Source organism: Vipera ursinii (genome assembly GCF_947247035.1).
Source record: "Vipera ursinii genome assembly, chromosome: W".
Classification (NCBI taxonomy): Eukaryota; Metazoa; Chordata; class Lepidosauria; order Squamata; family Viperidae; genus Vipera; species Vipera ursinii.
Window position 1 is genome coordinate 19,053,782 of NC_139522.1, and position 27,299 is coordinate 19,081,080.

The 27,299-nt window shown below is 45.9% G+C and overlaps 1 protein-coding gene across 3 annotated transcripts in view; it reads right to left on the minus strand.

The window, feature by feature from the left end:
• The window catches only part of LOC310648238 (dnaJ homolog subfamily B member 6-like), a 218,535-nt gene that overhangs the window by 45,931 nt on the left and 145,305 nt on the right, over positions 1-27,299 (minus strand). For all 3 annotated transcript variants that reach the window (XM_083375988.1, XM_083375986.1, XM_083375987.1), the window contains exons 6-7: positions 3,056-3,187; positions 360-501 (exon numbers count right to left, since the gene is read on the minus strand). In XM_083375988.1, the coding sequence (XP_083232114.1) occupies positions 360-501; positions 3,056-3,187 (274 nt within the window). The remainder of the gene's footprint in view (positions 1-359; positions 502-3,055; positions 3,188-27,299) is intronic.

Consider the following 27,299-nt stretch of genomic DNA (forward strand, 5'->3'; position numbering starts at 1 on the left):
AAAGTGATTCACCACAAGACCTCACTGCAGCAAACTAAACTGGAAAACTTCATTTTATCCACAGGTTTGAAGCAATTAATTCTCTAGTTGTCAAAATCCTTGCAAAATTATGAACTACCTTTTTAACTATGATTCTGAGTCATTTCAGACACACCACATATTTTACTTTATGAAGCGTATCTTGGGCACTTCAGCCACAGGAATGCCAACTTTAGACTTATCCCCAGGACAAAAAATGATACATAACAACATAAAAACGAGTCAAACAAAGAGTTACTATTTGTGTAGTTTTGTTTTCTTTTGAATGGAAAAAAGGGTATTAACAACTTGCTAATAAATTTAAATTTAAATCACTGTACCTCTTTGTAGTGATCTTTCTGCCATTAACTATTTTAGTTGAAGTTGATACAGATTTGAAATTACCCATTCCACTACCACCAAATGATGTGGAGGAGAAAGAAGTAAGGCCTCCATGGCCAAGGGAACCAAATGAAGTACAACCTGTTAAGAAAAAGTGACAGAATGTATTTGGCCCAGGTAAAGGAACCACATTAATTCAAGAACTCAACACCAGCTTCCCACCTATATTTTGGTTTTAGATTAATGGAGAGACTAATGTTTGGAACTATCGGGCCATTTATTTAAGATCATATTTGTTCACTAATGTTGAGAAATATTAAATAATAAATGTTCAAAATACAGTCAAAATAACAAATAAGACCTTCATAAGGTCTTACCTTGCGGCGATGAGGACGGCAAAGGCTAATTATTTCGCTGCCCTCATCGCGTCCGCAGATAATTGCCCGGCCGCCCTGTTTAGGGTGACTCGCTCCCTTCTTAACCAGGAGGCGAGGGAGGATCCCTTGCAGGGTTGGGCCGAGGAGTTTAGTCATCATCTGACGGACAAAATCGCTCAGATACAGACCGGTTTGGACTCGGACTGGGCAGAGTCTGACGTGGAAGAATCGGATGGTCTTGAGCATGTTATCTGGACTGAGTTCGATCCTGTTTCCCCTGATGATGTGGACAGGATTATGGGGAGGCTGAGCTCCACCACCTGTTTATTGGACCCGTGCCCCTCCTGGCTGGTTTTTGCGGCCCGGGAGGAGACACGAGGCTGGTTCCAGGCAGTAATAACTGCTTCCCTGAAGGAGGGTATCTTCCCCGCCGCCTTGAAGGAGGAGGTGGTGAGATCCCTCCTCAAGAAGCCTGCCCTGGACCCGGCTGTTTTAAACAACTATCGTCCGGTCTCCAACCTTCGCTTTTTAGCGAAGGTTGTTGAGAGTGTGGTGGCGCATCAGCTTCCCCTGTTCCTGGAGGAAACTGATTATCTGGACCCATACCAATCGGGTTTCAGGCCCGGGCACAGCACAGAGACGGCATTGGTCGCGCTGGTGAATGATCTCTGGCGGGCTCGGGAGAGGGGTTGTTCCTCTGTCCTAGTCCTATTAGACCTCTCAGCGGCTTTTGATACCATCGACCATGGTATCCTACTGCGGCGTCTCAGGGGGTTGGGAGTGGGAGGCACCATTTTACGGTGGTTCTCCTTCTATCTCCTGGGCCGCTCGCAGTCGGTGTTGATGGGAGGGCAGAGATCCGCCCTGAGGCATCTCGTTTGTGGAGTCCCTCAGGGGTCGGTTCTCTCTCCCCTCCTGTTCAACATCATCTCAATCCTGCCAAGACTGAGTGGCTGTGCATACCGGCATCTCGGCTTAACCAGACTATTCCATCTTTAACGATGGGAGGGTGAGGTGTTACCCCCCCCGTTGATAGGGCTCGCAACTTGGGTGTCCTCCTGGATTCACGGCTCAGTTTTGAAGACCATATAGGAGCCGTGACCAGGGGGGCTTTTGCCCAGGTTCGCCTGGTGCGCCAGTTGCAACCCTATCTGGACCGAGATGCCCTACGCACAATCACTCATGCGCTCATGACCTCCCGTTTAGACTACTGCAATGCTCTCTACATGGGGCTGCCCTTGAGGACCACTCGGAGGCTTCAGCTGGTGCAAAATGCAGCCGCGCGAGTTTTGATGGGGGTTTCCCGTTACTCCCATGTAACACCTCTGCTCTGCGAGCTGCATTGGCTTCCGGTTGCCCTCCGGGTGAGATTCAAGGTGCTGGTGATGACCTATAAAGCCCTAAATGGCTTGGGTTCAGGATATCTGAGGGAACACCTGCTGCCGGCATCAAGTTCCCTTTGTCCTGTGCGCTCCCACAGGGAGGGCCTTCTCAGGGTGCCGCCGGTAAAAGAATGCCAGCGGATAACACCCAGGGGGAGGGCTTTCTCTGTGGGGGCGCCTGCCCTTTGGAACCAGCTGCCCGTGGAGCTTAGGACTACCCCCGACCTTCGATCATTTCGCCGAGACCTGAAAACCTGGCTCTTCGAGCTTTCCGGCCCAGGCTGAGTTTTAATTGGGGTTTTAACTGGGGTTTTATATTTTTTCAGGGATTTAGTTTAATCTTTTTAAATTGCTCTTAATTTTTGTATTGATGTTTTATATACCCTGTAAACTGCCCTGAGTCCTACGGGAAAGGGCAGTATATAAATTCAATAAAATTCAAATTAAAATTCAAAATTCAAATAATAGTGGTTTACACCAAACACAACTACATCTATCCTCACTGCTCAAATATAGATCTACAAACAGTAATCAGGAGAACACTATTTTGTAAAAATGAAAATTATGTGACTAGTTTAGTTTATGTTGTACATACTTTGAAGGGCTAGAAAAGTGGGGAACCTATGGAAATCCAAATATTGCTAATTCCCATGCTTGACAGAGCTGCCAAATGGTATAAATCAGTAATACTCTGGAGCACCAAAGGCTGTTCAAACTTTAAATAAATGTAGAAAGATCAAATTATTGGGCCCACCTAAGCAATTCTTGCTCTTTTAGTTGTCGATTCCTATAATTCTAGCTTGCATACATGGTGTCCAAGGCAGACTCACATTTTGCAGGTCTGCAGTTTAAACCTTGTGTATAAATATGTGAAGTTTTATTCCTTTGATAATTGTCAACATTTTAATATCTACATTGTAATTAAGTTCATCCTACCAGTATCAAAGGAAGAAAAACCGCTCCCAAAGGCAGGAAAAGCACTGAAGGCAGAGAAAAATGAACCACCACCTCTGCTTCTGTTTCCACGTGACCCTCTTCTATTACCAAAAAAGTCATCAAAAGGATCTTCTGCAAATAAAGTTTAAAAGGATTTAGGATTAACACGTGAATTTCCGTATTAATTAAACACAAAGGTTTAAAAATGGACATTTAAATATTAAGATGTATCTCCAGCATAATTTATTTCAATCTTTGATTTGAGAGTATTGTTGTCACATATTTGTTAGTACTACATTATACCCCTGTACGTAAAAGTATTATTCATAGTTTTCAATAGGTCCTTTACCAAAGTCACCCAACTGTCTTCTTCCTTAAGATAGTACTAGAACTCATGTTCTCGTGGTTTCTAGCCTGGAGCCTTTAACCACTGCACTACCCTGGCTCTCTTCAAGAAGTCCTAGTCCCAAGAAAATATGCCCTGAACTTCAGCCTTTAAGTGTAATTTTCTAATATAAGAAAAAAAAAATACAACCTGTGGAAAAGTTAAGTAACTTGTGTTTCACTGCCAACTTAACTACAGTATATCCTTTTGTAGGTGTAGGAACTTGGGAACCTGAACAAAAGTAATTAAGAGTAAAAGTAATTAAGAATCTAAATCTTTTATCATATTACCCTGGTTAGTGAGGTTTTAACCAGACATATATTAAAAAAATCCTGCATGAAGGTATTAGAAACGCTAAATGGAACAATAAAAATACTCTCATTGCTTATGTGGTCTATGTGTTTGTTTACAGAAAAGGGATTTTGCTTTTGTAACAGGTCTTATGGTATATAATGCGTAGAAATTTAATGTTACCTGAAAGCAAAGTGTAAGTTATTAATCAAAACATTTCATCTTCATTAGTCTTAAAATCAAAGTTTACCATTTTATCACGTTATCCAGAACCTGAAAAAATATGTATAAATGAATATATGCAAAAAATTACAATAAAAGGCACTTAAAATAATGTGATCTTCAACATTACATTGAAGAATGACTGTGTCACAGAACTATATAATCAGTCTAGTCTAAGATCCTAGAGAACCCAAAGTACCATAATCTAGGTCAGGGGTCCCCAACTAGCAGACTGCAGCCTGTTCGAAACCAGGCCATGGGAGAAAAGGGCAAGCATGCGCACGTGAAGCTCCATTTGTGCGAGCGTTGGGCAAGATTGTGCAGGTCCACACTTGAGAGCAGAGGGTGCTTGCACTGGTGCATGAAGCTCCATTCCCACGAGTGGAGCTTCGTGCATGAGCACAAGTACCCTGTTTGCACGAAGCTGAATTTGTGTGAGTGGAGGGAGCTTGCGCACGAAGCTCCATTCCCACGAGTGGAGCTTTGTGCGTGAGCGGAAGCACCATCCGCTCACTCACGAAGCTCCATTTGTGTGAGGGGAGGGTGCACACGTGCATTCGCCTGCCACTCACACACACACCCATGGTCGGCTGGGCCAGGCTGCCAAGCTGGAAAGGTTGGGGACCGCTGATCTAGGTGGAGATAATTCGACATGTATGTTTATTTGAAAAACTTTGAAAAAAACAATTTGTTCAATATTTATTTATTTATTTATTTATTATTTAAACTTGTATACCGCCCTATTCCCGTAGGACTCAGGGCGGTTTACAGGGAAAAATTAAAAATACATACATACAAAGTTAAAATCGATTAAAACTAAAATTAAATTAAGTCCCTGAATTTAAACTAAAACCCCATTAATAAATAATTAAAACCCCTCAGTCTGGGCCAGACAGCTCAAAAAGCCAAGTTTTCAAATCCCGGTGAAATGAGCGAAGGTCGGGGGCAGTCCTAAGCTCCGTGGGAAGATGGTTCCAAAGGGCCGGCGCGCCCACAGAGAATGCCCTTCCCCTGGGGATAACCCGCCGGCATTCCTTGACCGGCGGTACCCTAAGAAGGCCCTCCCTGTGGGAGCGCACGGGACGATGGGAAGTTGATGCCGGCAGCAGGTGTTCCCTTAGATAATCCGGACCCAAGCCATTGAGAGCTTTATAGGTCATTACCAGCACCTTGAATTTCACCCGGAGGGCAACCGGAAGCCAATGCAGCTCACGGAGAAGAGGTGTTACACGGGAGTATCGGGAAACTCCCATAACAACTCGCGCAGCTGCATTCTGCACCAGCTGGAGCCTCCGAGTGGTATTCAAGGTCAGCCCCATGTAGAGAGCGTTGCAGTAGTCTAGCCGGGAGGTCACGAGCTCATGGGTGACTGTGCGTAGGGCATCTCGGTCCAGATAGGGCCGCAACTGGTGCACCAGACGAAGCTGGGCAAAAGCCCCCCTGGTCACGGCTCCTATATGATCTTCAAAATTGAGCCGTGAATCCAAGAGGATGCCCAAGTTACGAGCCCTATCGACAGGGGGTAACACCTCACCCCCCATCATTACTGGTGGAACAACCTGGTTTATACGAGATGCCGGTATGTACAGCCACTCAGTCTTGGCAGGATTGAGACGAAGCCTGTTTCTCCCCATCCAAACCCGGACCGCTTCCAGGCAACGGGACATCACGTCGAGTGCATCACTGGGTTGGTTCGGGGTGGAGAGAAAAAGTTGGGTATCATCAGCGTACTGATGATACCCCACCCCGAAACCACGAATGAGCTCGCCCAGCGGTTTCATGTAGATGTTGAACAGGAAGGGAGAGAGAACCGACCCCTGAGGGACTCCACAAACGAGAGACCTCGGGGCGGACCTCTGCCCTCCCGTCAACACCGACTACGAGCGGCCCAGGAGGTAGGAGGAGAACCACGGTAGAACAGTGCCTCCCACTCCTAACCCCCTGAGGCGCCGCAGTAGGATACCATGGTCGATGGTATCGAAAGCCGCTGAGAGATCTAAAAGGACTAGGACAGAGGAACATCCCCTGTCCCGAGCCCGCCAGAGATCATTCACCAGTGCGACCAATGCCGTCTCCGTGCTGTACCCGGGCCTGAAACCTGATTGGTACGGGTCAAGATAATCCGTTTCCTCCAGGAACAGAGGGAACTGATGCGCCACCACACTCTCAACAACCTTCGCCAAAAAGCGAAGGTTGGAGACCGGACGATAGTTATTTAAAACAGCCGGATCCAGGGCAAACTTCTTGAGGAGGGGCCTCACCACCGCCTCCTTCAAAGCAGTGGGAAAGGTACCCTCCTTCAAGGAAGCAGATATTACTGCTTGGAACCAGCCTCGTGTCTCCTCCTGAGCCGCATAGACCAGCCAGGAGGGGCACGGGTCCAGTAAACAGGTGGTGGAACTCAGTCTCCTCATGATCCTGTCCACGTCATCGGGGGAAACAGGGTCGAATTCAGTCCAGGTAACATGCTCAAGACCGCTTGATTCCTCCACGTCAGACTCTGCCCAGTCAGAGTCCAAACCGGTCTGGATCTGAGCGATTTTATCCACCAGATGATGACTAAACTCCTCAGCCCGTCCCTGTAAGGGTTCCTCCCTCGTCTCCCGATTAAGGAGAGAGCGAGTCACCCTAAACAGGGTGGCTGGGCGATTATCTGCGGACGCGATGAGGGCAGCGAAGTAATTAGACTTCGCCGTCCTCATCGCAGCGAGGTAAGACCTTGTAAAGGCTCTTAGTCGCAATCAGTCAGATTCAGACCGGGTGGACCTCCAACCGCTCTCTAGACCCCGTCTCCGATGCTTCATCTCCCGGAGCTCCACGGAAAACCATGGGGCCCAACGGGATCTGTGCCGAGTCTGGGGTCGCAAGGGTACAACACGGTCGAGTGCCTCAGTGGCTGCCCTTTCCCAGGCATCCACCAAGGCATCGACCGGGCTGTGAGTGAGGGAGACAGGTAAGGACCCAAGCGCCATCTGGAACCGTTCTGAGTCCATTAGGCGCCTGGGACGGAACCACCTGGTCGGTTCCACAGCCCAGCAGCGGGGGGGGGTGGCACAATGGAAGACCAGCCGCAGGAGATAATGATCAGACCATGACAGGGGGACAGCAGTTGGCGAGCCCCCTCCCAAATCATCCAACCATTGTCCAAATAGAAAGATTAGGTCAAGGGTGTGACCCGCCCCATGAGTCGGGCCCTGAATTACTTGGGTCATGTCCATGGCCGTCATGGAAGCCATGAACCCCCTGAGCTAACTCTGACGACCCTCCCAGGGAAGGCAGGTTGAAGTCACCCAGATCTATAAGTCTGGGAAACTCCACTGCCAACCCTGAGAGGGTGTCGAGTAGCTCAGGCAGGGCTGTTGCCACACAGCTGGGTGCCAGGTATGTAAGTAACAGGCCCAACTGAGCCCAAGGGCCACATCTCATGAGAAGGGACTCACTCCCGCCTATCTGGACAATGGTGGTCTCCCGCGGACATAAGGTCTCCCGTACGACCACCGCCACCCCACCGCCCCTGCCCTGAGCCCAAGGCTGGTGCAGCACACAGAAACCCGGAGGGCAAAGTTCAACCAGAGGGACACCACCCTCTGGGCCCAACCAGGTCTCTGTAATGCATGCCAGATCCGCGTGTTCCTCCTCGATCAATTCCCGGACGAGGGGAGCCTTGTTCACAATGGATCTGGCATTAAAATACACCAGTCTGAGCTCAGGGTCCTTATCCCCCTCACCCCCGGATACAAGGGTACTAACTGGAGGGTCGGAACACGCCACCACTCGGAGACAGCGGGGGCGCGGTCCCGGATATTGATACGGCCCTCCATGTAACCGCCTGCTGCCATTCCCAATCGTCGTGGGGATTTTTAACCCCACCCCCATACCAACGGAACCAAAAGCCCACGCCCCCAACCCCATCTCACTGGGAACTATTATAGGCCCAGACTGATAGCCGGTTGATGAAGCCCACCCCAATTCCCTCCCCACCCTCCCATTCCCACCACTCCCTAACCCTTTAAAACAACCGGCTAAAAAACATACAAGGGGCCTCTTAATGCATTTCCACCAGAGGCCCCTATTTAAGCCCAGCCACCTCTCGGGGTCCCAACAATTGGGCCCGTCCTTGAGGGAAGTAAGGGACATGGCGACAGGTCGTATCCAGGAGGGAGGAGCCCCCCTGAGAGCATACAATTAGTGCAGGTTCGCATCCCACCAGGCTCAAGGTTGACTCAGCCTTCCATCCTTCCGAGGTAGGTAAATGAGGACCCAAATTGTTGGGGGCAATTAAGCTGACTTTGTAATAATGCCGCTTGGGGTGTGTGTGAAAGCCCTAACAAGCAGGCATATACATAGAATGAAGGCTACTGCTAAGCTTGTAAGCTGCCCTGAGTCTTCGGAGAAGGGTGGGATATAAATGGAATTAAAATAAAAAAAGATAAAATACAAGTCCGTGCCAGAATATTGTATACGAACCATAATAACAGCTGTGTAGGGCAATAAATCAATGAGCAGATAGATAACTAAAGTGATGTTATAAGCCAGGATGTGCATCTTAGCCCCCAGCCCAGTTCAACTCGGCTCTCACCCGAGTCGACCAGGTGGAGCAACCGCAGCCGCTCTCTCACCGCCGCTGAGGAAAGCCCACCAAGGTGGACTAAGTCCAGGGTACCAGAGAAAACCATCCCACTGATCTCTCACATCAGTGGGTGGTTGATGAACAATCCAGCCGCCCTCTCACCACGGTGTGATCCGGTACCATATCAACTGGCAGAAGGAAGTCTTCGGGGTAGGGACAATGTTCATATTCTGCCCTACTCCCGCCAACCGGGCATTAAGAAGGCAGTCCATCGTGCCCAGGATAGTATATGTCAGCTAATCCAAGAAACTCAAGCCAGGGCCTCCCCAACCAAGCAGAACATCAGGGCTATGTCATGGAAGGTCCACACGCCATCAAGCCACCATCAAGCCACCATCTTCAACGGAAAACGCCCGACAGCAGGCCAGACAGCAAGGGCACATCCAAGCCGGCATTTGGCTCAACAGGCCGTCTGAAGCGGAGAAGGGGGGCTTCACGCCACTAAAAAGGGTGCCTGCCCCCTGATCATATCTCCGTAGAGCCAAAGCGTCTAGCAACTGTCCCAGCTGCAAAGTCATTTTCCGGCCGATCTTCGGGCCGAGAGGGCTCCCAAAAAGGAGGAGTCCCAATGCAGCCAGGTACAGCACAGCAACTGCCATTGATGGAAGCGGCAGCAGTCCAAACGACATGGCCACGTGTCTTCGGGCCGAAAAGCCCTCCAAAAGGAGAAGGGAGCCCACCTGCTGTACACAAAAAATGGCAGCACTCCCTGCCGCACGACCACACCTCGGCCGGTCCTCGGGCCGATCTTCGAGCCGGAAGGCCTTCCAAAGAAAGAAGGAAGCCGCCCTGATGAATCTGGAGGCGACAACACTCCAAACGGGGCGGATACACCTCGGGCGATCTTCGGGCTGGGAGGCCTTCAGAGAGAAAAGGGAGCCTACCAGCTGATTTCTCGAAACAGCGACGCCACAACCGGCACTCCACGCTTCGGCCGATCTTCGGGCCAGCGGGATCATGAAAGGACAAAAAGAGCCTTCACGCCGCTCAAAAGCGGCCCCCCGACTGCTGGCAGCCCCTCCAACCTCTCCATCGGGTCGCCGCCACAGTTGTGCCTCCCCCAAAGCTCATTTGAAGCCCCTCGCAGGGAGCACGGAACTCAAGCAACAGCCATCGCCATCTTGAGCAAAAAAAAAATATATCACTTCAACAAAAGGACTCCAGGCACCCCCAGACTAACTACTTCCAAGTTTCCATATTGCCAGGCCTGCTACTTTGTAAAACATCTGGAATTTTTAAAAAAGGATGAGGAACAACAAGATATTCTTCTGCTGTTACGTAAGACTGAGTTGAAACCCTTCAGTTGAATTGTAAGTAGAGTTCAATATATCCTTAATTTTTAGCTGTTTATTTTTAATTTAGAATCTATATGAAGATCAGACCATCTGAGACATATTTGTAGGGCATTATACTTATGTTGTTGGTTCAGTCACTAAGTCATGTCTGACTCTTTGCAATCCCATGGACATCAGTCCACCCTGTCCTCCACTGTCTCCCAGAGTTTGCCCAAATTCATGTTCATTGCATCAATAACACTATCTAACCATCTCATCCTCTGCCATCCCCTTCGCCTTTTGCTTTCAGTCTTTCCCAACACCAGGGTCTTTTCCAATGAGTCCTCTCTTCTCGTTTGGCGGCCGAAGTATTTTAGCTTCAGCTTCAGTATCTGTCCTTCCAAAGAACATTCAGAGTTGATTTCCTTTAGGATTGGCTGATTTGTTCTTGCAGTCCAAGGGACTCTCAAGAGTCTTCTCCAACACCACAATTCAAAAGCATCAATTCTTCAGCGCTCAGCCTTCCTTATGGTCCAACTCTCACAGCCATACATTACTACTGGGAAAACCATAGCTTTGACTATACAGACCTTTGTCAGCAAGGTGATGTCTCTGCTTTTTAATATGCTGCCTAGGTTTGCCATAGCTTTCCTCCAAAGGAGCATGTGTCTTTTAATTTCATGGCTGCAGTCGCCATCTGCAGTGATCTTGGCGCACAAGAGAATAAAATCTGTCACTGCTTCCATTTCTTCCCCTTCCATTTGCCAGGAAGTGAGGGGACCAGATGCCAAAATCATAGTTTTTTTAATGTTGTGTTTCAAGACAATATTTGCACTGGGTCTAGGATCCTTCAGCTCCCACCCTTGGCCACGCCTCCTTCTCCTACCTTCTCCCGCCTCAGCCCATTTGCCTCCAGCATTCCTCATCAGCTGGCCTGCCCCTGGCCAGTCTCCCTGGCGAATGGGCCCCTTTGTCCCGGGCCTTTGGCTGCACAAGACAGATAGCCACCAGCCAATTGGGTGGGTGGCAGGCAGCAGCCATGGTGCTGCAGGGGGGCAGCGTACAATGGGTGATCGCAGGGGCTGTGTCATGGGGCAGCAGGCGAATGACAGGGCTGGCGCGGCTCCTGCCATTGTGTGTGTGGGGGGGAAGCCTGGCGTGGGGCAGGAAGGAGGCAAACGGTGCTGGTGCAACTCCTGCCATTGTTGGGGGGGGGGAATCTGGCATGGGGCAGCAGGCCAACTCCCCGTTCAGTGTGAGGCCAGAGTCCAGGAGCAGAGGCAATGGAGTGGAGGGTGGAAGAAAACATGGAAGCCAGTGCTCTGCAGGCTTTTTTTTTAAGCTGCCAGAGGCTCCGGGCAGAGAGGGCAACAGGTAGGAGAAGGAGGCATGGCCAAGGTTCCCATTCTGCATTTGCACTTTCCTCTTTCACACTCAAGAGGCTCTTTAGTTCCTCTTCACTTTCTAGCATTAGAGTGGTATCATCTGGCTATCTGAGGTTGTTGATATTTCTCCCGGCAATCTTAATTCCAGATTGTGATTCATCCAGCCCGACATTTCACATGATGTACTCTGCATATAAGTTAAATAATCAGGGTGACAATATGCAGCCATGTCATACTTCTTTCCCTATTTTGAACCAATCAGTTGTTCCATGTCCAGTTCTAACTGTTGCTTCTTGGCCCGCATACAGGTTTCTCAAGAGACAGGTAAGGCGGTCTCTATTTCTTCTGCCTCTTCGAAACCCAGCTTGTACTTCTGGTAGTTCTTGGTTCACAAATTGCTGAAGCTTAGGATTGTAGGATTTTGAGCAGGACCTTGCTAGCGTGTGTAATGAGTGCAATTATATGGTAGTTTGAACATTCTTTGGCATTGCCCTTCTTTGGGATTGGAATGTAAACTGACCTTTTCCAACCCAGTGGCCATTGTTGAGTTTTCCAAATTTGCTGGCATATTGAGTGCAGCACTTTAACAGCAACATCTTTTAGCATTTTAAATAGCTCGGCTGGAATACCGTTACCACCTCTAGCTTCATTGTTTTTAATGCTTCTTAAGGTCCACTTGACTTTGCACTACAGGATGTCTGGCTCGAGGTCAGCAATCATACCATTGTGGTTATCAGGAAACATTATGATCTTTCTTGTATTGTTCTTCTGGGTATTCTTGCCACCTGTTCTTAAACTCTTCTGCTTCTATTAGGTCTCTACCATTTTTGTCCTTTATCATGCCCATCTTTGCATGAAACATTCCCTTGTTATGTTATGACCCAGGGTTGGCGAGCAAGCAACACGTTCTAGGCAGAGGCTTGTCAGCGTTTATTCCACCACCATCCCCCAGAATCCCCATAATCCTTCAATTCCTGTTCCGTTCCCAAAGTCTCTGCACTCAATTTACACCTACAGTCCAAGAGCAAGGCTCAAACACACACAAACGCACATACTCCGTGCAACTTCCTAGCAATGGAAGTCCAAGGGAGCAGCAACACTACGGGAGCAAGGTAGGATCTCAACCTCAGCAAAGTTCACGATGGATGACTTGGAACTTTGCGGCATGCAGAGTCCACTGGGAACGCAGCAAAAACCTGGAACAGAGCCGCGTTGCCATTAGCCCGCAGACATCAAGGCAAAGAATCAAACACAAGTCCACAACAGCAAGGATTGTGGAGCAAAGTTCTTCTCGGAGCCGTGGACAGTGTTGCCACAAAATACAATACTCATTCCCGACAAAAGCCCCTCCTCACGGCATCTCCTTAAATGCTACTCTCCAGGTGATTCTCATGAAGAGGGGCGGGTCGCCCTCCTCCCAAGTAGTCGGGTCACCCTGCACTGACTCTGCCTCCTCTCCATTCTCCATGCTCAGGGAATGGGCGGGGGAGGCCTTTGCTCAACTTCGGAGCTCTGTCACTCCTCTGCTCTGCTGTCTGCCCTTTCCATCTCCTCCCCCCTTCCTCAGTCAGCCTGCACCCTCTCTTCCTCTCTGCCTACTCTTCTGAGGCCTGAGGGACCCGGAACTGCCTCGTCCTTGTCCTCAGGTCATTCCTCATGGGCCATAGGGACTGTGCTATCCCCCTCCATTGGCCCCAGCTCCATCTCCTCCTCCTCAGCCCTGGGTTCCGATGGGGCCATGACATGATATTTCCAATTTTCTTGAAGAGATCTCTAGTCTTTCCCATTCTATTGTTTTCCTCTATTTCTTTGCATTGTTCATTTAAGAAAGCCTTATCTCTCCTTGCCGTTCTCTGGAAACCTGCATTCAGTTGGGTATATCTTTCCCTTTCTCCTTTGCCTTTTGCTTTCCTTCTTTCCTCAGCTATTTGTAAGGCCTCATCAGATAGCCACTTCACTTTCTTGCATTTCTTTTTCTTTGGGATGGTTTTAGTTGCTGCCTCCTGTCCATAGTTCATCTATCTATCTATCTATCTATCTATCTATCTATCTATCTATCTATCTATCTATCTATCTATCTATCATTTATTGGCTGCCCATCATGAAAGGTAAAAATATGGATAGATAGATGATAAATTAATAACCTCAAACACAATGATCCAATTACAGATCGGGAGGGCACAGGCAGAGGGAGGTGGGATCTGTTGTTAATCAATCAACCACCTCCACTGTGATGCTCCCCCATTGCGGCCACAAGCTAACTGGCAGAGCTAAGTCTTTAGGCCCTTATGAAAGGTCAGGAGGGTTGGGGCTGACCTCACATGGGGGGGGCACATGAAGGCCTTTACAGGTGATTACCAACACCTTGAATTGCACCAGGAAGCAGACCGGCAGCCAATGCAACTCGTGGAGCAGTGTTGTTACATGGACCTAATCCCTTAAATCTATTCATCACTGGCACTGTATACTCATAAGGGATATGATTTAGGTCACACTGAATGCCCTAGTGCAGCAGACCCCAACCTTTGTGATTTGGCAGCCTGGCCGGGGGGGAGAGGGGAATCGGGGCACGTGAGTGGTGGGCCGGTGCGTGTGCAGCTCAACTTGAGTGAGCAGCAGGCTGGCATGTGCGCACATAGTTCAACTTGTGCAAGTTGCGCTGAGCATGCATGTGCACATGCTCCGGCCTACCACTCACCCAAATTAAGCTGTGTGTGTGTGCATGCTGGCCTGTTGCTCGGGGCCCCCAATTCCAATTAGGCCATGGTCCAGTAGTGGACCGCGGCCTGGGGACCGCTGGCCTAGTGGCTTTTCCTACTTGCAGGTAGTACAGATAGTCCTCGACTTACAACAGTTCGCTTAATGACTGTTTGAAGTTACAATGGCACTGAAAAAAGTGCCCCCCAAGCCACAGCTGAGCAAGACACCTACCTGCCCACCTGGCAGCACTCTTCCTCCTGCCCGAGGTTTTCATTGTTGTAAGCATTTCTGTTGAGGATTGGCAGTGGGGGTGGTGGGGGTGTTTGGTTTTTATTCCTCCCCTCTGCTGGGTGGTTGCAGCAGGTTTTGGTCATTTCACATGACCCTGGGACACTGTGATTGTTATAAATATGAATCAGTTGCCAAGCATCTGAATGTAAATCACAAGACCTTAGGGATGCTGCAACATTCCAGCTGATCGGCGCTTCTTCTGGGCTCAGCAGAAGCGCCAGGATCAGCGCCGAGCTCCAGCTGGAGCCTGGCGCTGATCCTGGCGCTTCCGCTGAGCCCTGACAGCCCTGCAGCTCCAGCCATCTCTTGCTCAGGCTTGTGTGATGCTGCCACAGGTTCAGCTCATTCCCTTCCCCCGCTACAGGTGCCAATTACCACAGGTGGTACCCGTACCACTGGCTGAAAAGCCCTGGTATAGAGCTTCACCATCTTTGGCTGCAAAGTACATAATCAATTGGATTTTGATATTGACCATCTGATGATGTCCATGTGTAGAGTCACCTCTTGGGTTGTTGGAAAAGAATGTTTGCCACAATCAGCATGTTCTCCTGACAAAACTGTTAGCCTTTGCCCTGCTTCATTTTGTACTCCAAGGCCAAACTTTCCTTTTATTGCAGTTACCTCTTGACTTCCTACTTTAGCATTCTAATTCCCTATGAAGAAAAGGACATCATTTTGTGTTAGTTCTAGAAGGTGTTGTAGGTCTTCATAGAACCAGTCAATGTCAGCCTCTTCAGCATCAGTGGTTGGGGCATAGACTTGGATTACTGTGATGTTGAATGGTTTGCCTTGGATTTGGAGATCATTCTGTTGTTTTTGAAATTGTACCCCAGAACAGTACTGTCTTTCCCACTCTTTTATTGACTACAAGAGCTATTCCATTTCTTCTAAGGGATTCTTGTCCAGAGTAGTAGATAAAACAGTCATGTGAATCAAATTCATCCATTCCCATCCACTTTAGTTCACTGATTTCTAAGATGTTGATGTTCAATGTTGCCATCTCATGTTTGACTGCATCCAGCTTACCTTGATTCATAGGTCTTACATTCCAGGTTCCTATGCAATATTGTACTTTACAGCAGTGGACTTTCCTTTCACCACGACACATCCACAGCTGAGTGTCCATTCAGCTTTGGCCCAGACGCTTCACTCTTTCTGGCACTACTTTTAATTGCCCTCTGCTCTTCCCCAGTAGCATATTGGACACCTTCTGACCTGAAGGGCTCATCTTCCAGCATTATATCTTTTAGCCTTTTGGTACTGTCCATAGTGTTTTTTAGTAAGGATACTGGATTGGGTTGCCATTTCCTTCTCCAGAGGACCATGTTTTGTGAGAACTCTCCACTATGACCTGTCTGTCTTGAGTGGCCCTGCATGGCTTAGCTCATAGTTTATTTGAGCTGTGCAAGTCCCTTCACCGGAACAAGGCAGTGATCCATGTGTCATGGTTCTGATTAATGAGACAGTTCAAACAAAATTCAGGATTTTTTTATCTAAAAAGTCTTAATAAAGAAACACAGCATCGGCACTCATGGATGGATGCCAGAATCTGAAATCTCCTCCCCTAAGCCCATCGTATCATACACAATTCCCACCCTTATTTACACATCATAAATCACATTATCCAATTAGTTTTACATATGAAGTTTCACTTCCCTTTCTGTGTGCGGCTATTTCTTATCTTCTCAAAATAGCCGTTTGACATTTCCCTCCCTTCCGTAATTCAAAGCGAAGCAGTTTAAACAAAAGGCTGCTTCTTATATTGCCAGTGAAAAAACATGTCAATGTTTGCAGCATTGACATCCACCCCCCCTTACAAAAAGAACAGATCCTGTAATGTAAAAAAACACAAGTTAGGAGCTGGCTTTTGGTTTCTTGGGGTGTTTCTCATAAAACTTTTTGTTAAGTCTGTCAACTTTCACATCACTAGATTTCACCCAAATGGCTTCAGACAATGGGTATCCCTTCCATTGTACTAGGTACTGCAATTTTCCCTAAAAGATGCTAGAGTCAAGAATACGTTTCACTTCATAATGGGTCTGACCTGCTACTATGAGGGGTCCAGGTGCCTTCTTAGAGGGAGGTCTTAAACTGGAGGCCTGAAAAGGTTTCAGTAAGCTACAATGGAAAACCGGGTGAATTTTTCCCAAAGGTCCCTTCTCTAAAAGGTCCCAATTTCTTCCTGGGTAATTTGAGATGTAAATATTTAGTTGACAGATAAACCTTTTCCCCAACTTGGAATGTTCTTTGGGGAGCCCTCTTTTTATCAGCCTGTTTTTAATAAGTCTCAGAAGTCTTTTTTAACACCATTTTCGTGTTTCTCCAAACCTCTTCCCACCCTCTCACCCACTGATCAAGTGTCTGGGAAGCGGAGGGCACCCATCCTCTGTGGAGCTTCAGTTGGCGGACAGATGGTCGTACGTTTTCCTGCAAAATGTCCTGATAAACTCTGGAATTCATTTTCCCATCAATGACAACAATCCGTCCAGGCCCTGAGGCAGCAAAGCAGCCCCAAACCATGATGCTCCCTCCCCCATGTTTTACAGTGGGGATGAAGTTTTGATGTTGGTGTGCTGTGCCTTTTTTTCTCCACACATAGTGTTGTGTGTTTTTCCCAAACAACTCAATTTTGGTTTCATCTGTCCACAGTATATTTTGCCAGTAGTGCTGTGGAACATCCAGGTGCTCTTTTGCAAACTTCAAACGTGCTGCAATAATTTTTTTGGACAGCAATGGCTTCCTCCGTGGTGTCCTCCCATGTACTCCATTCTTGTTTAATGTTTTCCTTATTGTAGATGTGTCAACAAAAATGTTAGCATGTGCCAGAGATTTCTGTAGGTCTTTAGCTGACACTCTAGGATTCTTCTTTACCTCATTAAGCATTATGCGCTGTGCTCTTGCAGTCATTTTTACAGGACAACCACACCTAGGGAGAGTAGCAACAGTGCTAAACTTTCTCCATTTGTAGACAGTCTGTCTTACCGTGGACACATGAACATCAAGGCTTTTGGAGATACTTTTGTATTCCTTTCCAGCTTCATGCAAGTCAACAATTCTTGATCGTAGGTCTTCTGAGAGCTCTTTTCTGCGAGGCATGGTTCACATCAGACAGTGCTTCTTGAGACCAGTAAACCCAAAACAGGTGTTTTTAAAGGGCAGGACAGCTGTCAGCAACACATCCAATATCATCACACTGGTTGGAGTCAAAGTTGGCTCACTCCTGGCTCCAATTAGCTCTTGGAGAAGTCATTAGGCTAGGGGTTCACATACTTTTTCCACCCTGCACTGTGAATGTTTCCATCTTATGTTCAATTAAAACATGACAACAGCTAATGTTTGTGTAGTATTATTTTAAACAGACTGTGTTTTTCTATTGTTGTGATTTACATGACGTTTAGAGCGCATTTTATGGCCAATTCATGCAAAACTCCACGTAATCCCAAAGGGTTCACATACTTTTTCTTGCAACTGTACATGCCTGAGAAAGGTGGTCGTCTAACCCTTCTCTAAAAAGATGAATTATGGATTGCTCAGGCCATCTCTCTATCCGACTGGCCATGTTTCAAAACTCCTGCACGTACTTTAGGGCAGGCCGGCCAGCTTGTTTTATCTTGTGGATTTGCTCTTCCTCTCTGAGGGCGACGGATGGGTCCTCAAATCTTTCCCTTAGCCCTAGGAGGAAAAGGAGGGGGTCCTCCAATTCAGGGGCCTGCTCGTTATATAAATTGTTCAACCATTCTGATGCTTCTCCCTCTAGGCTGGATGCAATCACATCGACCATGGCACCTGGGTCCGGGCAGAGATGAGCCCAGCGATTCAAGTGAGAGTGTACTTGGTTGAGGAAGAAAATCAGTTTCTCTGGGTCCCCATCGAAGCTTGCTCTGAAGGGTGGGCTCATCATTGGTTGCTGGGGCCCCCACTGCTGTTGTTGTGTCTCCAGTTGCTGCTGGCCCCATCCAGGCTGTTGATTTAACGGCTGCCAGGGCCCCCACTGCTGCTGCCCCCACTGTTCCTGCTGTATGTCCAGGGGTTGCACGTTCGGGCCCTGCTGCTGCCACCCTTGCTGTTGTTTTCCTCCCACCAGATTCTAATCTCCAGGCTTCGGCACCACCCCCAGCTGTTGCAAGGCCTCTATTAGCTGTGGCAAGCTCAGAGGTTGTTGGCCTTTCACTTGTGGGGGTTCCCCAACCTCCCATTGCTGCAGAGGCCCCAAGCTGCGGTCCTCTGTCTCTGTGGGTCTGGAGGGCTTGGCAGAGGACTCCTGGGGCTGGCAGGCTGTCTGGTCTGCAGACAGGATGTTCCACTCACCCAAATTCTCAGTGGCAGATGGCCTGGAATCTCTCCACCATTCTGCTTCTGGGGCCTCTGGCAGCGCAGCCTCAAGGCCTCTGTAGTCTCCACTGGAGTGGTTCCAGCCTGATGACCAGATACGCACACTTAGCTGCTGAGGGTTGGAGATCTGCCCAAACTCATCTTCCCACAGCAAGCTATCTATTACTCGGTCTTCAGAAGTTTCGCCAGCAGCCAGGCTTTCTCTTTCCATCCTGAGGATTCTTCCCTGAATCTTTGCCAGCTTATCTCTCTTACCGGAGACAGCGGTGGGGGCTCAGGACTCCCCTTTGAAAGAAAGTAGATTCTGGCATGATGTCATGGTTCCGATTAATGAGACAGTTCAAACAAAATTCAGGCATTTTTATCTAAAAAGTCTTAATAAAGAAACGCAGCATCGGCACTCATGGATGGATGCCAGAATCTGAAATCTCCTCCCCTAAGCCCATCGTATCATACACAATTCCCACCCTTGTTTACACATCATAAATCACATTATCCAATTAGTTTTACATATGAAGTTTCACTTCCCTTTCTGTGTGTGGCTATTTCTTATCTTCTCAAAATAGCCGATTTGTCAATGCTGCAAACACTGACATGTTTTTGCACTGACAATATAAGAGACAGCCTGTTATTTTAATTGCTTCATTTGGGAGGGAGGAATCACTCGGAAGTTGTGATAAGTTTGCAAAAGTCCGCGTACAGAATGGGAAGTGAAACCTCATATGTAAAACTAATTGGATAATGTGATTTATGATGTGTAGATAAGGGCGGGGATTGTGTGTGTGTTATGATGGGTTTGGGGGGAGGAGATTTCAGATTCTGGCATCCCTCCATGAGTGCTGATGTTTTGTTTCATTACTAAGACTTTTTAGATAAATAATATGCCTGCAATTTGTTTGATTTGTCTCATTCATCAGAACCATGACATCATGCCAGAATATCCTTTCTTTCAAAGGTGGGTCCTGAACCCCCGCCGGTGTCTCCGGTAAGAGAGATAAGCTGGCAAAAATTCAGGGAAGAATCCTCAAGATGGCAAGAGAAGGCCTGATTGCTGGCGAAACTTCTTTTTTATTGAAAAGTTTTACAATTTTTAAATACAATGAACTCCCCCCTCCCCCTCCCCTCTCCCCAACCCTCCCCTACCCTACCCTCCCGCCTCCCCGACTTCCCAGAGCTGAATACAGGGTATAATAATACAAACATAAACTAAAATATGCTAACAACAAAAATAAAACATTAAGTTCTATTGGACTTTAACTCTCCAGAATCATAATATTAATAAAGTAAAAAATAACTAATCATACATCATAAAAATCCACTACTTATTCAAATGCTAAATGAAACTTTTTAGTCCCATATTTATTCTGAATATATTCAATCCATCTTCTCCATTCCACAATATATCTCTGTTGCGATTGGTCTTTCAAATATGCCGAAATCTTTGCCATTTCCGCCAAGTTGGAAACTTTCAAAGTCCACTCTTCTATAGTCGGCAATTCCTCCTTCTTCCAATATTGCACAACTAAAAGTCTTGCCGCCGTAATTAGATGCAACATCAACTTAGTGTCTATAACAGTAGTATCTGTAATAATACCCAATAAAAACAATTGCGGAGAAAACTTTATCCTTTTCTTAAATATCTTTTGCATATTCCACCAAATGTTAATCCAAAAGGCTTTAACCTTTTTACAAGTCCACCATATATGAAAATATGTTGCATCCTCACAACCACACCTCCAACATTTGGGCTGGCAGTTCGGATACATGCTTGCTAATTTTTTAGGGTCTAAGTGCCACCTATACTGTAAAACATTTTATAAAAATTCTCTCTTAAGTTTTGGGCCTGTGTAAATTTAACATTTCTAACCCAAATCCTTTCCCAAGTATCCATTGTTATAACTTCTTGAAAATTCTGGGCCCACTTTATCATACAATCTTTAACAAGTTCCGTTTCTGAGTCAATTTCTATCAATGCATTATATATCCTTTTAATATGTGCTTGACCTTGATCTCTAATTTGCTTTACCAAATTTTCATCAGTCATCGAAAAGCCAGCTTTCTGGTCCTCTTTCCATCTTGCCGGTAATTGCCCATACTGGAACCAAGTTTGTCTTTTCTTCTTTTAAAATATTAAATGGCTTTAATTGCCATACATTCCTTTCTAGACTTAAAATTTCCTTATATGTAGTCTCATCCTGTTTGAATCCCACATTTATATTTTCTATTGCATGTTTAGGTATTGCCCAAATTGGTATCTTATAATTTAACTTATGTCTATACTTTTTCCAAACTCGCAACAGAGCATACCTTAAAATATGTATTTTAAACACATTATCCGCCGGGGCCTGAAGACCTGGCTCTTTGAGCTCTCAGGCCCAGGCTGAGGAGAAATTTTTTAATTGGGGTTTTAAGTATACAGGGTCAATTTAATATTTTTTAATTTGGTTTTTTAACTTTTGTATGGTGGATTTTTTAATTCCCTGTAAACCGCCCTGAGTCCTCAGGGAATAGGGCGGTATATAAATGTAACTAAATAAATAAATAAATAAATAAATAAATTATCCACTTTCTTATCATACAATAAATATGCATGCCAACCAAATAACAAATCATGACCCTCAAGATTTAATAATCTCCCTTGTGTTAAATTAAACCAGTCACTTATCGATGACAAGGCAGCAGCTTCATAATATAATTTAAAATTAGGCATTTTAAGACCACCTCTTTCACGCGTATCTTGCATTATCTTAAATTTAACTCGTGGCTTTTTCCCTGCCCAGACAAATTTATTAATTCCTTTTTGCCATTCCTCCAAATTTAAATCCTTTTTAAGTATAGGTATCATTTGAAACAAAAACAAAAATTTTGGCAAAACATTCATCTTCACTGCTGCAATTCTTCCCAATAAAGACAATTGTAATTTTTTCCAACTATCTAATTCTTTTTGTATTTTTCCCCATAACATTTCATAATTATTTTTATATAACTTCACATTTGAGGCTGACAGATATATCCCCAAATATTGAATCTTTTTAACTATTTCAAATCCCGTTAGCTCTTCTAGAGCAGCCTTTTGTGGTACAGTCATGTTCTTAGACAATATTTTAGTTTTTTGTGTGTTTATCTTAAATCCAGAAACTTTCCCATATAACATTATTATCTCCATCAATTCTACAACTGAATAATCCGGCTGAGTTACTGTAATAACCAGGTCGTCCGCAAACGCCCTCAATCTGTAATCCTGATCTCTTATTTGAATTCTCCTAATTTTATTTGAATCTCGTATTTTAATCAGTAATATTTCCAATGTTAAAACAAACAATAAAGGTGACAGCAGACACCCCTGTCTTGTACCCTTTTCAATATTGCATGATTCTGTCAAACTGTTATTTACTATTATACGAGCTGTTTGCTTCTGATATATTGCCCTAATAGGTTGTAAAAAAATTTCCCCAAATTCCATCTTCTCTAATACTTTCATCAAAAATTGCCAGTCCAATTGATCAAAAGCTTTTTCAGCATCCAAAAAGATCTGCGCTGCGGGGATCTGATTATTTCTTTCCAAGAATTCCAATAGATCTACAATATGTCTCACATTATTCTTCATTTGTCTGCCACTTATAAATCCAGTTTGATCACTATGAATCACTTGTTGCATTACCTTCATTAATCTGTTGGCTAAAGGTTTTGCAAATATCTTATAGTCAGTATTTAAAAGCGATATTGGTCTGTAGTTTTTGGCTTGGGTAGCATCCTGATCTTCCTTCGGGATCAACGAAATAAAGGCAGTTTTCCACAATGGAGGCACCCCTCCTCCCAATTGAATTGTCTTAAACAATTCTCTTAAAGGTTCCACCATTTCTAACTGTAAATTTTTATAATAAACGGCAGTCAAACCGTCAGTTCCCGGTGCTTTACCCACTTTTAATTGTTTAATCGCTAGAAAAATTTCTTCGTCAGTTATCAATTGGTTCATCCCTTCCTTTTCTTCTTGCGTAAGAACAGGAATATTAGCTTTCATCAAATATCCATCTATATCTACATCTCTAATCTTATCTCTAGCATACAACTTAGAGTAAAAATCAACAAAAGTCTTTTTAATAAGATTCTGCTGATACACTACTTTACCCTTATGTTCTATTCTATCTATATTGCAAGCTCTTTGCTTCTTCCTTAACAAGTAAGCTAACCATCTACCCGATTTATTAGCATTACAAAAAGTGTTGTGTCTAGGTTAGTTGCCACTTGATCTGCCATTAACATATCAAACTGACCCCTTAGTAAAGTAATTACCTCTTTGATCTTCCCATCAGATGGATTCAGAATTAAAGCCTTTTCTTTTTCCTTAATTTCATCCTCTAATTCTTTCCTCCTAAATTCCAATTTACGTCTATGTTTATTGTTCAAATATATTAATACACCTCTCATATAAGCTTTACTTGCATCCCAAACCATCTCAATAGAAGTACCTTTACGCATATTAATTTTAAAAAATTCTTTCATCTGCTTTTTACACTCTTCCACATTTTCCTGGTATCTAAACAAATTTTCATTTAAACACCAAGACCGTCTGTCTCCATTATCTTTCTCTATCTCCAACCATACTGGACTATAATTAGATATAGTTCTTGGACAAATCTTGATCTTCTTAATCCTAGAAAAAAAATCATTAGTAATTAATACAAAGTCAATCCTGGAAAAAGATTGATGCCTGTCGGAGAAAAAAGTAAAGTCTTTTTCTTGCAAGTTCCTTTCTCTCCAAACATCTCTCAATTCCAAGTCATCCTTCATCTGAAAAAAGGATTTAGGCAATTTAGCATGACTTGGCGTGCTTTTAAAAAGATCTCCCTTGTCCATTTGTACATCCAAGACACCATTCCAATCTCCCATAAAAATACAAGATTTATAATCCCACTGAATAATCTTGCTGTGTAATAAATTGTAAAAATCTCCTTGCTGTTGATTAGGAGCATATAATCCAACCAAAAGCGTTTTCTTGCCTTCTATTAATAATTCAATTATAACATATCTTCCTTGTTTGTCTGCTTCAATTAAACTCGCTGTTAAAGTATTCTTGACATAAATAACAACTCCATTTTTCTTATCAGGCGCAGAAGCAATAAACTGTGTGCCGAACCTAAAGTTTACCAAGTACTTTTGATCAGCCGCTCGAATATGTGTTTCCTGTAAGCAAATAACATCATTTTTAAATTGCTTTAGATATTGAAATACTTTCTTTCTCTTATGTGGTGAATTTAGACCATTAACATTCCAGGTTAGAAGCTTTGTCGCCATCTTTTGCGACCTGAAGCTTTTGGAGCGCCTCTTCCAACATCACCTGCACTCTCTTTGGCTTCGCTCCTCCCACTGCTTCACTGTAAGTAAGTTTTTGAGATACTATCATAACTCTCTGTTGTTCTTGCTCTTGTCTCATTCGTCTAGCTGCAGCGCGTGTCATTCTTTGGTCTCTGACCTCCTACGTTGGCACTGAAATCTGATCCACTCCTGTAGCTTTCTGGAATTCTCCAACTTTCAACTGCGTAACTCCTTCAGCACCTTGTATACTCTCACTTTGTGGTTGACGCTCTCCTTCGCCATTCTTCCTTTTAGATTCCAGAAGTGGTATGGGGCCTGCCTTCAAAATATTGGCATAAAAATCACGTGCCTGTAAAACTGTGAGAAGACGGTATCTCGTGCCTGCGTGCATCACCAACATACCTACTGGGATCTCCCATCTGAACTGGATATCCCGTCTTCTTAATTCTTCTGCCAGAAAAGCAAATTCTTTCCTTCTCCTTAAAATTCTTGGAGGGATCTCTTTCAAAATTAAAACTTCTTGCTCTGCAACTGTAAATTTATTATTATAAAAGGCTTGAATAACCTCATTTCTAATTGCTCTCTTTGTAAAATAAACCACCACATCTCTAGGTAGCTTCCTTTGTCTTGCAATCCAGGAATTAACACGAAATATTTTATCTATATCCACCATAATATCTTCTGCTGAGAGCCCCAGAACCTGTTCAAGAGCTTCTGAAACTACTTTTTTCAAATTTTCCTTAGGGTCTTCCTTCCACCCTCTAATTCTCACAGCAAACTCCATCTCTCTATGCTGGACCAATAATAAATCGTCATCAATCTTTTCCATCACTGTTTCAGCATCCATCATTTTGGCATCTAATCTCATATTATTTTGACTACGTTCTTCCACTTTCTCATCCAGACGTTCAATACAAACAGCCATGCCTTGAAATGCAAGTAAGATGTCTGCCCTTATTTCTGTATTCTTCTCCTCAATAAGCTCAGCTAATTGCTGAGATTGCTTTTTCAAAGCCTCTTCCAAAACATCCTGCAGCTTTTTTATTGTCAAGGCTGGTGCGGTTGCAGGTGCCGGAGGGGGGGGGCATTAAAGCCTGTAATGAAAATTGCTGAACTGGCGAAGCCCCCGCGCTTCTAGGAACTTTAGTTGACTTGGCAGCCATTTTCACCCACTTAATTCTATTGCGCACTTTTACTTTCCGCTCCACTTAAAAGTCTCCACAAAGTTTACTGAGTTAAAGTTCAAATACTTGCTCTGACAGCATTCTCCTGCACAGCTCTGCCTGCATCCAAGTAATCCAAAATTCACTCTCGCTGGCAGGGATGGTTGCAGTGTCCTGCTCTGCTCCAAAGCCTTGGAGCAGAGGCGTCCCGGCGTCCGGAACAAACTCAGGCTTCGGGGGAGCTCAACCCTTCAACTACCAGAGTTTCAACTCTGGCGGTCTGGGGGAGCTGTACCCCTGCCTGGGCGCTCACCCCCTCCTCTTCTCCCGAGGAGCGGGCTTCCAAGCCGCCAAACAGCTGATCGTCGCTGTTTTAGGTGGCTCTACGGAGACAGCGGGGCTGACAGTCGAAATAGCTGCCATCAACGGAGCCTTGCCACCAGGAAGTCCTGGCGAAACTTCTGAAGAGGAAATAATAGTTTTCTGTGGAAAGATGAATTTGGGCTGATCTCCAAACCTCAGGAGATAACTGAGCTTATCTCGTCGTCAAGCTGGAACCACTCCAATAGAGAATACGGAGGCCAGACTGTGCGGCAAGAGGCCCCAGAAGCAGAATGGGGAGGAGATGTCAGATCTTCAGCCACTGAGAATCTGGGCAAGTGGAAAATCCTGTCTGCAGATCAGACTGCCTGCCAGACCCAGGAGTCTTCTGCCAAGCCCGCCAGACCCATAGAGACAGAGGACCCCAGCCTGGGGCCTCTGCAGCAATGAGAGGTTGGGAAGCCCCCACAAGTGAAAGGCTAACAACCTCTGAGCTTGCCCCAGCTAATAGAAGCATTGCAAAAGCTGGGTGTGGTGCAGGAGCTGGTGGGAGGAAAACAGCAAGGGTGGCAGCAGGAGGACCCAAACGTGCAACCCCTGAACGTACAACAGGACCAGTGGGGCCAGCAGCAGTGGGGGCCCTGGCAGCCATTAAATCAGCAACCACAGTGGGGCCAGCCGCAACTGGAGACACAACAACAGCAGTGGGGCCCCCGCAACCATTTAACCAACAACCAGGGTGGGGCCAGCAGCAATGGGGGCCCCAGCAACCAATAATGAGCCCACCCTTCAGAGCAATCTTCGATGGGGACCCAGAGAAACTGATTTTCTTCCTCAACCACGTATGCTCTCATTTGAATAGCTGGGCCCATCTCTACCCGGACCCAGGTGCTATAGTCGATGTGAGTGCGTCCAGCCTAGAGAGAGAAGCATCCAAATGGTTGAACAATTTATATAACGAGCAGGCCCCTGAATTGGAGGACCCCCTCCTTTTCCTCCTAGGGCTGAGGGAAAGGTTTGAGGACCCATCTATCACCCTCAGAGCAGAAGAGCAAATCCATAAGATAAAGCAAGCTGGCTGGCCTGCCCTGGAGTACGTGCGGGAGTTTCGAAAGCTGGCCGGTCGGATAGAGAGATGGCCTGAACAATCCATAATTCATCTTTTTAGAAAGAGGTTCTCTGGCATGTATCTACCGAGCTGTACCTCAATAACTGCATGAATGGTAGCAGGCAGCAGTGAAATTAGATGTTCAGCTTGCCCGCTATAAGAAGCCTCTCCTACCTCAACCCGAGCCAAGGTCAGAACAACCTGAATGACACTCACCCCCACGAAGATCTCCAACTACTGTGATGGCTCAAAGACACAAGCCACCAGTAGACCCGGCAATTAAGTGTTTCCGATTTGGACAGCAGGGACATTGAGCAGCGAAATGCCCAGTCCCCTTCCCCCAAGAGCAATACAGACCAGGACCAGCAGTGAGAAAGAAAACTGCACAGTGGCTAAAGGGAGAGAAATCCAACCGGATGAAACAGGAACCTGTTGTCCAGGTCACATCCCCCACACAGGAGGCCGCCAGAACTCAGACTGGATCCACCACAGTTCTACCCTCTTTCGACAGCGACGACGAAGGGGAGAACGACCCGATGGCCCTTCCCCCAGGTCTGACAGTCCGGATGTGGTTGGGATGGAAACTGGTTGTGGAAGGCCCGTACGAGGTCCGGGGCGTGTATGTATGTATGTATGTATGTGTTCTGTACCAGCCTGCTACCGGCCTTGCAGAAAAGGCAACCCCTTTACAGACGGCAAGAGGCTGGAATACGTCTGCCAAATTTATTACAAAAACAAACAAGACACGAACCAAGATACCGGAGCATTGAAACACAATCTGAGCGGTTGCTTTCAGCAAACCAGCCCTTCCCAAACATTCCCTTTA